Source organism: Physeter macrocephalus, chromosome 20 (assembly GCF_002837175.3).
Source record: "Physeter macrocephalus isolate SW-GA chromosome 20, ASM283717v5, whole genome shotgun sequence".
NCBI classification, from domain to species: Eukaryota; Metazoa; Chordata; class Mammalia; order Artiodactyla; family Physeteridae; genus Physeter; species Physeter macrocephalus.
Genome location: NC_041233.1, coordinates 78,125,744 through 78,140,247, shown reverse-complemented (window position 1 = coordinate 78,140,247; position 14,504 = coordinate 78,125,744). Strand labels below are relative to the sequence as shown.

At 40.1% G+C, this 14,504-nt stretch overlaps 1 protein-coding gene across 4 annotated transcripts in view; it reads left to right on the top strand.

Moving 5' to 3' along the window:
• The window catches only part of DHX32 (DEAH-box helicase 32 (putative)), a 62,279-nt gene that overhangs the window by 10,638 nt on the left and 37,137 nt on the right, over window positions 1-14,504 (top strand). For 3 of the 4 annotated variants that reach the window (XM_055081081.1, XM_028480906.2, XM_055081082.1), the window contains exons 2-3: window positions 5,543-5,635; window positions 11,339-11,847. In XM_055081081.1, the coding sequence (XP_054937056.1) occupies window positions 11,566-11,847 (282 nt within the window). In that variant the 5' untranslated portion in view covers window positions 5,543-5,635; window positions 11,339-11,565. The remainder of the gene's footprint in view (window positions 1-5,542; window positions 5,636-11,338; window positions 11,848-14,504) is intronic. The other variant, XM_024121187.3, reaches the window with a different exon arrangement.

The following is a 14,504-nucleotide window of genomic DNA, read 5'->3' as shown; positions in this document are numbered from 1 at the left end:
GTACACAAACACACACACACACACACACACACACACTCACTCTACTTTCGTGTAGCGTTTTCTCTCATTTTTTGTGTATGGGTCTTGGCCTCTGATTAGATTAAACATTTTAGAGCTAAGTCCATGACCTAGGCTTCTTTATTCCTTTTAGCTCATAGTGGGTTTTCGGCGTGTACCTGATCATTTAAGTTGAATAATAATAGAAGGAGGACAAGCCTTTAGTCAGGGATGATTGCATTAATTTCTAGTTCTGCCACCTTGGTAAAGTCAGGAGCTATTATTTCCTCATTGATAACTGGGGATAATAAAACCTGAAATGGTTGTCTAATAGTCAAGTTGTGAGAATAGAAATAAAGTAAATGTGATCATAGATATGAATGAAAATACCTTGTATATTGCAAAGAATTTATTAAATATAGAGGGTTGTTATTGATTCCAGCATACAGCAAACATATATTGAGCATCCATAGTGTGTTAGGTGCTTCCTTGGTTCCGGAGTCGCTGTTCATAAAGGGACTAGGAAATGACCAGATGGATTGTATGTGGGGGCAGGAGGGCTTCCTAGGCAGAGGAGGAGCTTGAGCAAAGGCAGGGAGGCATGGGAGGCCAACTCTAGGCAAACGTTCATTGTGGCTGGAGCAGAGAGAACTTATTAGAAGGGAGTGGAAGGAAGTGAGGCTGGAGAGGCAAATGCAGGCTAAATCAGAAAGAACCTGGGAGTGAGGTTTTATCTTGAAGGCAATAAAAAGTACTTGAGGCAGTGACATGATCAGTTATGCATTTGAAGGAGGTCACTGGCAGCCTGTGAATGACATTGATGGAGAGCCAAAATTACATGCAGAAAAAATTGGAGATTTTGCAGTAATCCCATGAAGAAATGTTAACATACTAAGGCGGTGTGGGTGGGAATCAGGAGGAGGGACGGCTGAGAGAGGCGGAGTTGGTGTTGGGGAGAGGTGAAGGTGAGGGAGAAGCCAGGGCTGTCTCCCCGCTGAGGGGGGGACACCTTTTTCTTTTTCAGGAGTGTAAGAAATGGGGCAGATGACGAGCTCAGTTCTGAATGTTAACATCGAAATTGCCTGTCATCCGAGTTGGGGTGTCCCATAAGCAGTAGTTGGACATGTGTGTCTGGAACTGTAGAAAGATGTCTGCGATGAAGATAGAAATTTGGATGAAGCGTTCAGTAACTGAAGTTAAAATGTGATGAGATTCCCCGGGGAGATGGTGTGAAATGAGAAGAGGGTCAATGATAGAACTCCGGGGTACACAGATATCTTATATGAGGAGCAGGGTGGAAGAACACGAGACTAAAGAGGAGGGACCAGAAAAGTAAGCTGAAAATCTGGAAAGATTAATAAGACAGAATCCCTGCTGTTAGAGGGCTCATGTACCAGCATTCCCTGAAATGATTACACCGGGCTGGCCAGAAAGTGCATTCGAATTTTTCCGTAGCACCTATGGGAAACCCCGAACGAACTTTCTGGCCAGCCCAGTGCTTCCCTCCACCTGCCACAGAGCACACAACACAGTTTATCAGTTTATTATTACTTTGTTAAAGGCGATGCAAAACGGCTACCCATGGCTTTGTTCGTAAAGAACAAAACTTCCTGGTATTTGTGGTTTTTTCATGATCTCCATTTAGAGTAAAATGTAACTCCAGGAGGTATGATAATGCCTCAAGCAAATACTGTCTTTAAAACAAATGGGTCAAAGTTGGCTTCCTGTGTGGTGGAGGTCCAATAAATACGCTGACTTCCCCGGGGAGGCCGGCAGTAACCTATTCTTTAGATTTCAGCTGTGATCGGCTCCCACCCATTTGCTCAGACACCTAACTTGACTGCATACATGAGCCAAATTAATATTTTAGCATACTTCATTAACTCTGCTTTTACTCAAATGTGAGTTTTTAGAATATTATTCAGTTAAAAAAATCACCAAAGTAATATTGAAAAGCACTGAGTGACCCAGCCATTTGAAAGTCTAACCAGACCCTTGATTTACAAACTTACATGTGGGGAGTAATATGTTATTACTATACGTAAGCATTGCTTGAGCTTGGGAAGTCTTTCTGTAGATGCAAACTACCAGCAGAATGTAGGATTCTTTAACAAATTAATTGTGCAGGATTGGTTATTCAAGCTGTATTTGGTATGAGCCAATATTGAGTTAAAAGTGAATCATTTTTCATTTGAGTATTTTTAAGTAGCTGATTAATTTGATTTACTTACTTAAAGTCAAGACAAAGTCAACTTTAGGAGTCTAGAAATAAGGTTTTTAAAATAAGTTCTGAATTTTTACCTTACCTTGTTCAAGAAAGGTTTTAAGTAGATACTAGAAACCAGTAGGATGTGCTTTTTGGGAGCTCTGATCCAATTAAAACAAAGGAAAGCAAAGGGGTAATCTTCTAAAACTCCCAGTAACGTTAAGTCCATTGTTTCAATTAAAATATAACACGCCTAGGAAATAAAGTTTACACGTTAGGTATTTGACTGTAACTTAATGTGGGTGATTACAACTATGTTTTTCTTCCCATAAAAGAACTGCACATTATTTGTTTTACGGTATTTTTTCCAGACCACCCTGCCCGACATCTCCCATGATATCAAGTATTTCTTCACCCCACAGTGTTGCAGTGGGAGCCCACGTTCTTTAGCGCGGTCAGGAAGCAGTGTGGTACAGTGTCGTTAAGCACACACTGTACACGTACCTGGGGTGAAGCTGAGATCAGACTGCAGGACTTCAGCACCTGCTGCACCACAGATGAGCATCTCAAAGCTGAATAAATTAACTAAGCTTCTGAAGGTTTAAATTCCCTCATTTGAAAAAATGGAAATAATAAAGTAAACCCTCATGGGGTCCTTAAGAGTTTAAATGAAGTAATCCATATAAAGTGCTTAAGTACTTATAGCATCTGGCACCCAGTAAGCACTCTATAAAGGCTAATTGGTAGAATTATCATCATTATTATTGTTATCATTAGTACTAGTCCAACTTTAGTGGTTGTATAAAACCTTTCTTTTCAAAGTGTGGACAGCAGACCAGTGCCAGTGCACAGACTGTTATTGGTTTGCAATGAGATTAGGAGCTGGTACCAGCATGTAAATAGACTATGGCACTAACCACACTGTTTATTTCAGTTTAACAGCAAGACTTCAGTGAAGGAAGCAGGGAGTTAATTTTAATTTACATTCTGGTTTAAGCTCCTTATCTTGCCGCAAACAAGCACTTTGAATAGAATTGGCATGGAATATGGGACTAATGATCCCATTCTCCAAAAAAAAAAAAAAATAGCCCTTTATCCTGAAGAGTTATTATTCACTTGTAATGCCTCATTAACCTTCTTTCTTCTAAACATTATAATCATGGTTCACAAATATATCATTTATTTTTTCAGATAATATTTATTGATCACATAATCTGTGCGAAGCCCTGTATATTGTAGACTTCGCAAGGATGGCTCCGAAATGGATCTTGACCTTAGAAAGTATATCATAGACTTAGAGCTAGAGGACACAAAGTGAAAACCTGAGTAAATGTGTTGAGTACGTGTGGTGAGTGTTTGTGTTAGTGTTACAGCTTCATTCCAAAGGTTCCACATAGGCAGATGTCTCCTTTTGCTGAGCTGCTCCTGTAAAAGGACAGAATTAATACCTTTATTTTTTCAGCATTTGTACTCTCATAATGGAGATCAGGGTTTACTTTAATAAGGTTGTGTTTTTCCTGGGAGATTCAGAAGTCTGCAACACTAGGGAATATCTTAGTTTTTAAATATAACTGACAAAAGTATAACTTTTTGATATTAGTATTATAGAAGATTCATCCTTAGGTTCTAGGATTTTTAAGATATTACTGATTGTCTGTTTGATCCTGTTTGCAAACATTTGAATAATACATAATTTCCTGTTCTTCAGAATATGAAGAGACATTAAATAGATATTAAATTACTTTAAAACTTTCAATAAAAATGAGCACAGATTCTTCAAGAAAAATGCATTGGTAAATAGTGTCAAAACAAATTTGGGAGTCATATTAAAAGAATAATTTTTTAAAAGGCAAAGTCCGTGTGTGTTTAGGTAAAGAACGCTTTCCCTAAACAATGGATATGAAAAAGGATTGGCTGTGACTTAGATCATAGAAGAGACCTATTTTCCCAGACCTAAGTGAAAATAATTATAAACACTCAAAAAGTCAAGAAATGTTACTTAGTTTTTAATAATTCTTATAATTTTTCGCATGAAAATGGTTCATTGGCTTCTCTTACTGCCCTATTTGGTAAGCTTGCTCATAACCCCACTATCTGTTCTGTTCTGCCATTTACATTCAGCTGTCACCAACTCTTCTAGAACTTGATCTCAGTAATAACTTTAAGAAAATTGAAGGTAGGTGTTAGAAAAATTATAGATAATATTTAGAAAATTGAGTAATACATTAGATTTTGGAAAATTGTAAAGAAAAGCAAAAAGAGTAAAAAAATAAAAATTTTGATCAAGAAATGACTCAGTGAGTTAGACCCATGGCACTTAAAATAAAACACCGTCTCTTTACCATAGCATATCAAGTCTTTTGTGATGTGGCCCTTGTCTCATCTATGAACTTACCTGTCCCAGGGTCTTTTTATTTCTCCTATTCTATACCTGCCATTTTTCCTTCTTTTACTTACTTGACTATAAGATTAAGAGTCTTTGTTTCACACCTCACCTTCATCCTCAGCTAGACTATATGCCCCATGAGGACAGGACCCAGCCCTGCCTGTTCACATGTGTCACCCCCATGTTCACAGCGCAGGTACTTAGTAGGCACTCAAGTATTGGTTGAATAAGGAAATGGAAGCCATGAAAATATAGGCATTGAAGATGAGAAAACTTGAGAGTAGAGAATAGAGAAAACTTAATTCTTAATTAGATTAAGAATAATACCTGTAGTAAAATACAATCAGATGTTACTCTTCAAAGCATAAAACCCCCAAAGAACAAAATGATTGGTTATCTACTCAGCCTCTAATTGCTAACCGAGTACCCGCTGTATTTGGGTTCAGACTCTGGAAATTGCCAAAGAAAATATAGCTCAATAATGGTTCAAGTAGAGAGACTGAAAACATGGGGGAAAGATAGTAAGTAGTACAGATAGTTCAGTAGTTCCCTAATACTTAGCGACGTTGCCTCCTCATACTGGTTATTTACAAGTGGCCCGAAAGATCAGGGATCTGCTGGAGCAAGCGTGACAACGCTGTTATGTGAATCTCAGTGCAGCTCTGTGATTTTCCACACAATTCCTCTTCTCAAGTCACCAAGAAAGAAACAGCTTTAATAAATGTTGCAAAAGGAGCTAATCTGTGGTTTGGGTATGTGGTTCAAGAGAAGACTCAAGAGCTTGCACAAATATTTCAGTTGATGGTTGTGGTGATTCACCAAAATTTCAGGCCATATGCTTTAAAAACAGCAGGGGTCTATTCTATATCATTAATGAAAGGGGACAGAAAAGTTACCGAAATCCAGAAACAGAGTGAGTTCCTGACAGAGGTGTTTCAACTCTGTTCATTCAGCAGTAGCAAGCTAACTGGAACTTTGAGGAGAGTGAAATAATGAAAGTGCAAATCTGTGCAAGAGAGATTGCGGTGGAGAGACTGAGGAGAAAGGTAGGTGGTCACGGGCGTCTGGGGATGAAAGACGAGGGAGATGGAAGGAACAGAATCCCGAATTTTGAAGGACTTGGTCACTGACTGAATCGAGGGCAACCTGGAAAGTCGAACAGCAGTATCCCTGACGTGCTACTATGGTCATTCACTCATTCATTCGACAAATATTTATTGAATGCTTTCTGTGTGTCAGCTCTGCTGTAGATGTGGGGAGCAAAATAGACACATCCCTGACTCGGGGTGCTTGCAATCTGGTGGAGGACACCAACAATAAACAAAGAGGTAAAATAATGTAGGTTAAGAAGCTAGGAAGTGGGTTTGGAGCGCGAAGGTGTGGGTAGAAGTTCAGACAGGGCAGCCAGGTGGCAGGGAAGCCCTCGCAGAGTAGACATTTGACGAAGATCTTCGGGAAGTAAGGGAACTGGCCATTTGGATATCTGAGGAAAGGACATTTCGGAAGGAGAGAAGAGCAGGCGTGAAGTCCCTGAGGCAGGCGTGTGCCGTGTGTCTGAGGAGTAGTGAGGGCCCACGTGGGTAGAGAAGAGTGAGCAAAGGGAGGGAGCCCGTGGAAACGAGGGCAGACAGCTGATGGCCCTAGGTCCCACAGGGCTTGTAGATCTGTTTGTAGATCTACAAGGGCTTGTAGATCCTGTTAAGGACTGTGGCTTTTCCTTGGAGTAAGATGAAATGGGAAGCCATTCGAAATTTTTGAGCAGAGGAGACGTGAGCTGACTTTAACAGGATCACTTGGACTCCAAGAGACTAAGGGTGGAACCAAGACCAGTCAGGAGGCTATTGCAGTAATCCAGGGGAGAGGATGGTGGCTCAGAGCAGCTGTAGAACGTATGGGGTTCTTGATGTACTTTGAAGGTAGAGCTGACATGATCAGATGTATTAGTTTACTACTGCTCCTGTAACAAATTACCACTAATTTAGTGGTAATTTATTATCTTACAGTGCTTCGGTTAGAAGTCCATCACAGGATCTCATTGGGTTAAAGTCAAGGGGTCGGCAGGTCTGTGCTGCTTTCTAGACCCAGTAGGAGAGAATCCCAGCTTCTAGAGGTCACACACATCACGGCTCATGGCCCCTCCCTCCATCCTCAAAGCCAACACGTTGCATCTCCCTGACCCTTCCTCCATGGTCATATCTCCCTCTGACTATAGCTGAGAACGGCTCTCTGAGTTCCAGATCCTTATGATTAGCTTGGACCCTCCAGGATAATCTCCCTATCCCGAGGTCCTTAACTTAATCACATCTGCAGCCCTTTTTGTCAAGCAAAGTACGTATTCACAAATCCCGGGGATTAGGACGTGCACATCTTTGGAGGCTGTTATTCTGCACATCCATTGAAGGACCAGATGTGGAATTTGAGACAAAGAAAAATGAAGAATAACTTCCAAATTTTTGGTCTGAGCAATTAAAAGGAAGAAGATGAGAAGACCAGGTTTATGGCTTTGGGGGCAAATATCAGAGCTCAGTTTTGGATACGTAAAGTTTGAAATGCCTGTTAAATATCCAAGTTGGAGATGACAAGTAGGTAGTTGGATACGTGAGACCTGAAGTTTAGGAGAGAGGACTGACAGGATGTGTAAATGGGAGTCCTCCGCATATGATGGCATTAAAGCCATGAAACAGGACGAGACCACGTGGGCCCTGTTTTAGAGAGAAAAGGGAAGAGGTCCAGAGACTAAGTGTTGGGAAATCTCCAGATCTCTGCAATTGCTAACATGGTACAGTTGAGAGTTTGGTAGGTCTGAAGAACACATTTATATTAAATTGAACATGGAGAGAAATACTGAAGAGGAGCATTGAACAGTGAAACAGTTATTCAGGACAAATTTCACAATCTTGTTTCTCTTAGTCCCTTGCAAACTTTATCCTTCGTTGTCTATGAACTACATCTACATTTCTAGAATTACTGGACCAGAGCCAGAATATCAATGGCTAACACATAGCTTCATCTTACATCAACTTCTGATTCTTTTCTTGGTGAGGTGGTTTCGTTTTATACTAGATGTGTATTGTTTTCATAAATACTCATTGAAGAGTTGTAATAGATTCACTTCAAAGGGCAGTCTTTGACAAGTGTTGTAATCTACAGCCTCAGGTAGCATAGCTTTGAAATGGAGCAAATGCCAATCTTTCAGATTTAAAATTCCTGTAGTAGAATGTTGTTTATACTGATAACAGTTTTTATTAAATTTTATTTTGAGTGGCATGTAGCCTACCGTATTATGTGTTTTCCTTTATTTAGGTTAGTACTGTTAAATTTGCCAAAGACCAAGATATGGATCTTTTGTATGTATTTAATTACATCTAGGAGAAAATCATTGACATGACTGATGCCAGTTGCTGGATAAATGAAGAGAGGTCTGTCGTGGGAGTCGGGTGGGCTCAAAACTCAGCCAACTCCCCCCTCCAAATCTGGAACTCAGTCTATATCACAGTAAAAAGGTCCTGAGAGAACTGGAAATAGAGGTCACAAACTTCATGGCTTTACCCTTCAGACTCATTGGATTCAGCTTAGAGCCCTTTGTGGACTCAACCATTACAAGTATTTCTGTCAAACAAGCCTAACTGGTTTCTAAATGCCAAGTAGGAGAGCGGGTTAGAGAAGCAGAGAATGGCCTCACCAGGTAAATGAGCTGACCACAGTGTGACATGGGCACTGAATCCCCAGAGAAAGGAGGACTCTGGGGCCGCAGTCTGGCCTTTGACCCCTGTCACTTCAGGGAAATCTGAAATCATCATTGTGTTATAGGAACCAATGTATTGGTGATGTTGAGTTGTGAAGAAAACATTGAATTCTGAGTATACTCTGTTTAGTGGGCAGAAGTCTGGTTATCTGTTGCTGGAACTTGGTAGCTTACAACCGTGACCATGTGCCCTTCCCATGGTTCTTTGGGTTGACTTGGCTCCTCTGCTGGGTGTCCTGTTGGCTGGGCCCGTGGTCATCTGGAGGCTGTACTGGGCTAGAGCATCTTCCACAGCTCACCCACATGGTTGGCGGTCTGTGCTTTCTGAAAACAGACGCCAAGCTTTGGTTTCTTCCCAGTGGCCTCTCCCTGTTCCTTGGGCATCTCACAGAATGACAGCTGGCTCCAAGGGGGAGTGTTTCAAGCATGTGAATGCCTTGGAAGTAGCTGATCATCACTTCACTGCATTCTTGTAGTCATAGTGAGTTACATGGCCAGCTCAGACTCAAGGGGAAAGGAAATAGGCTCCACCTCTCCATGGGAGCAGTGGCAGAGAATCTGTGGTCATCTTTTAATCACCATAACAGAGAAGTGGGTGATGTATCTGTACGCATTGTATGTGTTATGAAGGGGCTAGGTGAGGCTTAGATCTCTAGAAAGATGACTATTCAGAAAACATGACTGTTCTCCGAGGATTCAAAGTGGTAAATACTTTATAAGTAAGATTTTACTTTAATTACAAGATTATTACACTTTTAGGGAGTGCTATAAAATTAAGAGAAACATTTCAGGGACACATATTTGGTAAAAATAATAGCTCCACTTTTTTGTTTGTTTTTAAGTTAAAACAATTCAGAAATAGTACCTAAGGCAATCATTGGTCATTACAGTAATTTAATTTACATGTACGATGAGATCCCTTGGAAGGGATTCTAATCAGAACAAAACAAAAACTGAATATAGGGGGCTTCCCTGGTGGCGCAGTGGTTGAGAGTCCGCCTGCCGATGCAGGGAACACGGGTTCGTGCCCCAGTCCGGAAAGATCCCACGTGCCGCGGAGTGGCTGGGCCCGTGAGCCATGGCCGCTGGGCCTGCGCGTCTGGAGCCTGTGCTCCGCAACGGGAGAGGCCACAACAGTGAGAGGCCCACGTACCGCCAAAAAAAAAAAAAAAAAAAAAAAAAAAATGGAATATAAAACTAAATGTTAACTTCTCTTAAGCAGTAGAATTTTCTGATTCTTGGATACCTTGTCAAAGTCAGCTTGTCCTGTGATCTCAGGCTATTGTGTTTTTGGAGCTATTCTGTGGATGTGGTCTCAGCCATGGGGCAGTGAAGAATTGTAGAGTTAATCCGTGTTGCATTTGTGTTATCACAACATTATAATTCCATTATAATTTTGAAACAATGGCTTTTAGAATGAATTTTGAAGAACTCTACCTTCACAGAGCTAAAACGTCCTTTCCCCACTCTGGTTTCTCCCTCTTTTGGCCTATTTGTATGTGACTTTTTAAAAATTCTATCCCACTCTTCGTCCTACTCCCAAAGTAAGTGGGTGTCCAGTGCCTACTTTATTAATTTAAGCCCTGAAAAGACACTCAGCGAATGTTTCTTAAGTGATTGACTGTTTCCTTGGAGCCTGGCTTGACCAATGGAGGAGGGGTTTTTTTATTACTTATGATTAGGAGCTAGCCGTTTGAGCCCACTAACTCTGACAATCTAAAGCAATAGTTCCGGGACTTCCCTGGTGGTCCAGTGGCTAAGACTCCTCACTCCCAATGCAGGGGGCCCAGGTTCGATCCCTGGTCAGGGAAGTAGATCCCACACGCCGCAACTAAGAGTTCGCACACCACAACTAAGAGTTCACACACTGCAACTAAAAAAAAAAGATCCTGCATGCCGCAACTTAAGACCCGGCGCAGCCAAATAAATTTAAAAAAAAATAAATTTGAAAAAAATTTTAAAAAGGAAGTTAAAAAAATAAAGTGGTGTGTTATACGTTAAAAAAAAAAAAGCAATAGTTCCGATAAATGGGGTACTGTAAAAGGAGTGATCTGAGTGACAAGATATCATGAAATGTATTTTATTATTTGTTCTTTTATACTCAAGTTTTTCTTTTTAGTTTTTTTTCTGTCTTTTTAGTTTTCCCTTGATTAATGTGAAAAGGAGCTTATTTCCAGCAATACTGATTAGAGTTTTAAAAAATCACCAGTGATTGGAAAAGGAAGGACCCCTTACCTGACACGTAGGGAGTGTTACTAGCATAAATTTTACCTTTTCTTAGGCAATTTTTCACTTCCTCATTTAAGTTAAATGTATTTTATTGCCTCTTGAATATGACATACTGGGCCCCAAGACCCAGGAATCTGGAGAAATATGCTTGAGATTTCTGGTTTAATTAAGCAAACAAAGACCTCATTTAACAAAAGCTAGCCATAGCCTCAGATGGAAAAAAATAAGAAACTCACTCACTTGACTTTGTAAACTGGCACAAGCAAATGTAAAATGAAGTATTTTTTTTTAATATTCTCCTTTAAACTAGAGTTCTTCATACTAAATAAATAAATAAATAGTAGACTCTTGTAGCCAGTGTTGGAGAACGCTCGCCAAGCCCTCACAATTTTCCCTTTTATAGGGTCTGGCATCTCTTTTGTAGTGGGATTAGTGACCACGTGATGGAGGCTTTTACACTCACAGTGTCCCCCTGTTGCTTTCTGTTCACTGTCAGTCAAGATGCAGGGACCTGTGATAGAGGCAGATCAGGCAGAGAGCACCACGTCCAGTGTGGAAGTGTTTTCCAAACTGGCCGGGAAAAAACTGCAGCCAGCCAGACTTTAAGAATTAACCTATATTATTCCTGGCCTTTTAAACAGACAGCAGAAATAAAAGACAGTCACCAGTTAACAGGAAAAATCATGCTTTTATTTTTGAATGCGTATGCTTTTTCTTTTGAACATCTTGTATGTATATGTACCTGATTTTCCTTCTTTTTTTTGTTTGTGTTTAGCGTGGTTTATTGACAATCATTTAACGTGCTGAAGAGTGCTGGTGAGCCAGCACAGTAGCTAATGCAGCAAAGAAGAACAGATGCAGATTTGAGGAATTCAGCTTGCTAAAACCTTGAACTGAGGTCCTAGAGATTGGGACATCTGAGTTTGTATATGTGGACTTTCAACTCTATTTGCGGTGGGTTATTGTAGGAGAATGCCAGCTGCCTAAGCTCACTTGGACAAGATGGAAGAAGAAGAAGTGGAATGTCCAAACTCTTCCTCTGAAAAACGCTATTTTCCTGACTCCCTCGATTCCAGCGAGGGGGATGAGGCGGGGACTGTGGCCTGTGAGGATCTGGAGCTTAACCCTTTTGATGGATTGCCATATTCGTCACGTTATTATAAACTTCTGAAAGAAAGAGAAGATCTTCCAATATGGAAGGAAAAATACTCCTTTATGGAGAATCTGCTTCAAAGTCAAATTGTGATCGTTTCAGGAGATGCTAAATGTGGCAAGAGCTCTCAGGTGAGTAGCCACTACAAAAAAGCATTTACTTTGTATGTTGTACTTTTTTATTACTTAAATAATTACAGTGTCACAGCATAGTGTTCTGTTTTAATAATGATATTATCTAAACCAAAAAACAAAACAAAAAAGAGCATTAGCAATTCAGGCACAACAATTAAGTTACTTCCCTAAATTTCTTTATGAAAGCCAGCTGAATAAAAGTTAATACTTATGTGGATGTTAATTGTGTTTATCGTACCACTGAGTGTTCTTTAGAATAGCAGAAAAATCTATTCACATTATTTTGTTGTGCATATTATATTTTAAAAGATGTGGTAGAAGTTATTTTCCTCCCATAAGTTTTGGGATTGACTGCCACGTTTACATGTCTGGCAGTCTGATAATCAGGATGTGTGGATATGCTTATTGGTGAAGTTGGTTAAGTTACAGAAAGTCAAAAGCACAAGGAAATTCTTATTTTCCAGACTGTAAGAAATAACTGAGTGGCCAAATATGATCCAGGCCTAGAGCCACACACTTCAGGATCTAAAAAGGAGGAAAGAATTAGGATAGATAGCTAATGACTACTTACTGGCCAGTTTATTGTTGTCACATTTGAACTTGAAGTTTGATTTGAGTGAGATCTCTACTTTACTCTTAAATTGTAAAGCAAGCAATCAGTATTTTTATTATGAAATTCATTTGTAGGTTCTCATGATGTAAGAATTAGAGTAGACCACAGAGATAATCTGATAGAACCCCTTCATTTTTCAGATGATGAAACCCTGGCCCAGAGGGGTTTGATAATCTGTCTAACAAATGTCACATAACTTTCTGAGCTGGAATTCTAAGAACTCTTTCTACTATACTTTGCTGCTTTAAGGTTTTTATTACTTCTGGGGCTTACTTGTTCTAAATGGAACTTGAAGAGGGGTGAAATGGACAATACTTTTTTTTTTTCTTTAATCTTGTTTATAGCTGCCAATATCAAGGGTTTATTACGATTTTCTATTTGTTGTGATGAGTTGTTGCTACAATGAATGATTTAGTTGGTCATAAGAAGCTAATGATGAAAACTGAAGGAGTATAATTTTCCTGGTTTCTGTGGACAAGTGGCAAGTTAAAAATTATTTAGGGGCTTCCCTGGTGACGCAGTGGTTAAGAATCCGCCTGCCAATGCAGGGGACACAGGTTCGAGTCCTGGTCTGGGAAGATCCCACATGCCACGGAGCAACTAAGCCCGTGTACCACAACTGCTGAGCCTGCGCTCTAGAGCCCGCGAGCCACAACTACTGAAGCCTGTGTGCCACAACTACTGAAGCCTGTGTGCCACAACTACTGAAGCCCACGGGCCTAGAGCCCACGCTCCGCAATGAAGAGTAGCCGCTGCTCGCCACAACTAGAGAAAGCGCGCGCACAGCAACAAAGACCCAACACAGCCAAAAAAAAAAAAAAAATTAAAGTTTTTATTTTGCAATAATTTCAGACTTACAAAAAGTTGCAAAAACAGTACAAAGATTTTCCACATATAGTTCACCCAGATTCCACCAAAGTTAACATTTTACCACACGTGCTTTATCGTTCTCTCGCCATACACACACACAGATTTTTATTCTGAACATTTTAAGAGTCAGTTGATGATATGATATCCTTTACCTCCAAATACTTCAGCAATATCTACTAAAACAGGGCTAGCCACAATATAATTACCAAAATCTAACTTACAACATTCAAATTTCATCAGTTTGCCCACTAAGGACCTTTGTAATTAAAAAAAAAAAAATTCTAGTCCAGAATCCAATCCAAAGTTACATTGCATTTCCTTGTCATTTCTCCTTAATCACCTTTGATCTGAAGCAGCTTCTCAGTCTTTCCTTGTCCTTCACGACCGCAACATTTTTGAAGAGTACAAGTTAGGTATTTTGTACAGCATCCCTCAGTTTGAATCTGTCTGCTGTTTTCTTTGGATTAGATTCCAATTTTGTGTTTGTGGCAGGAAGAGCACAGAAGTGCTATGTGTCCTCCTCAGGACATCGTAGCAGGAGACAGAAGATTTTTCCCATGACTGGTGATGTTAAATTTGATAACTTGGTAAGGTGGTGACTGTCTTGATCTCTATCGTCAAGTTACAATTCCCCCCCTGGCATTTAAGAGATATGGGGAGATACTTGGAGACTATGTAGAGTCTGCTTCTTGTCGTGCCTCCAGCTACTAATTTTAGCATCCTTGGATGATTCTTACCTTTGACGTTATTACACGGTAGTAACCAAATGGTGATTTTTCTATTTCTGAAATTCCTTCTATCAATACATTTAATATTTGGAATTCTTCTGTTTAACTGAGCTTTTTCTTCTTCCTTATTTATTTATGTCAGTGTGGACTCATGAATTCTTATTTTATTCTGTAGGTGATAATTCATTACTAAGCTCATTTATTTTGTTACTCACATTGTCCCCAGTGTGGCCTATGGGAACCCCTTCAGGATGCCTTCTGTGTTCTTTTGACATCGTTCTCTGAGCATTTCTTTGCTTTCTGGTCCAGTAAGATGTTATAGGCTCATCTAGTATGTTCCCTGCTCCAGTCTTGGAAACAGCCATTTTTCTCAAGGAGCCCTGGTGGTTCCTTTTAGTGGGGAATTGTATTTAAAAAACAGGAGATGGGTGCTAAGTGCCCAT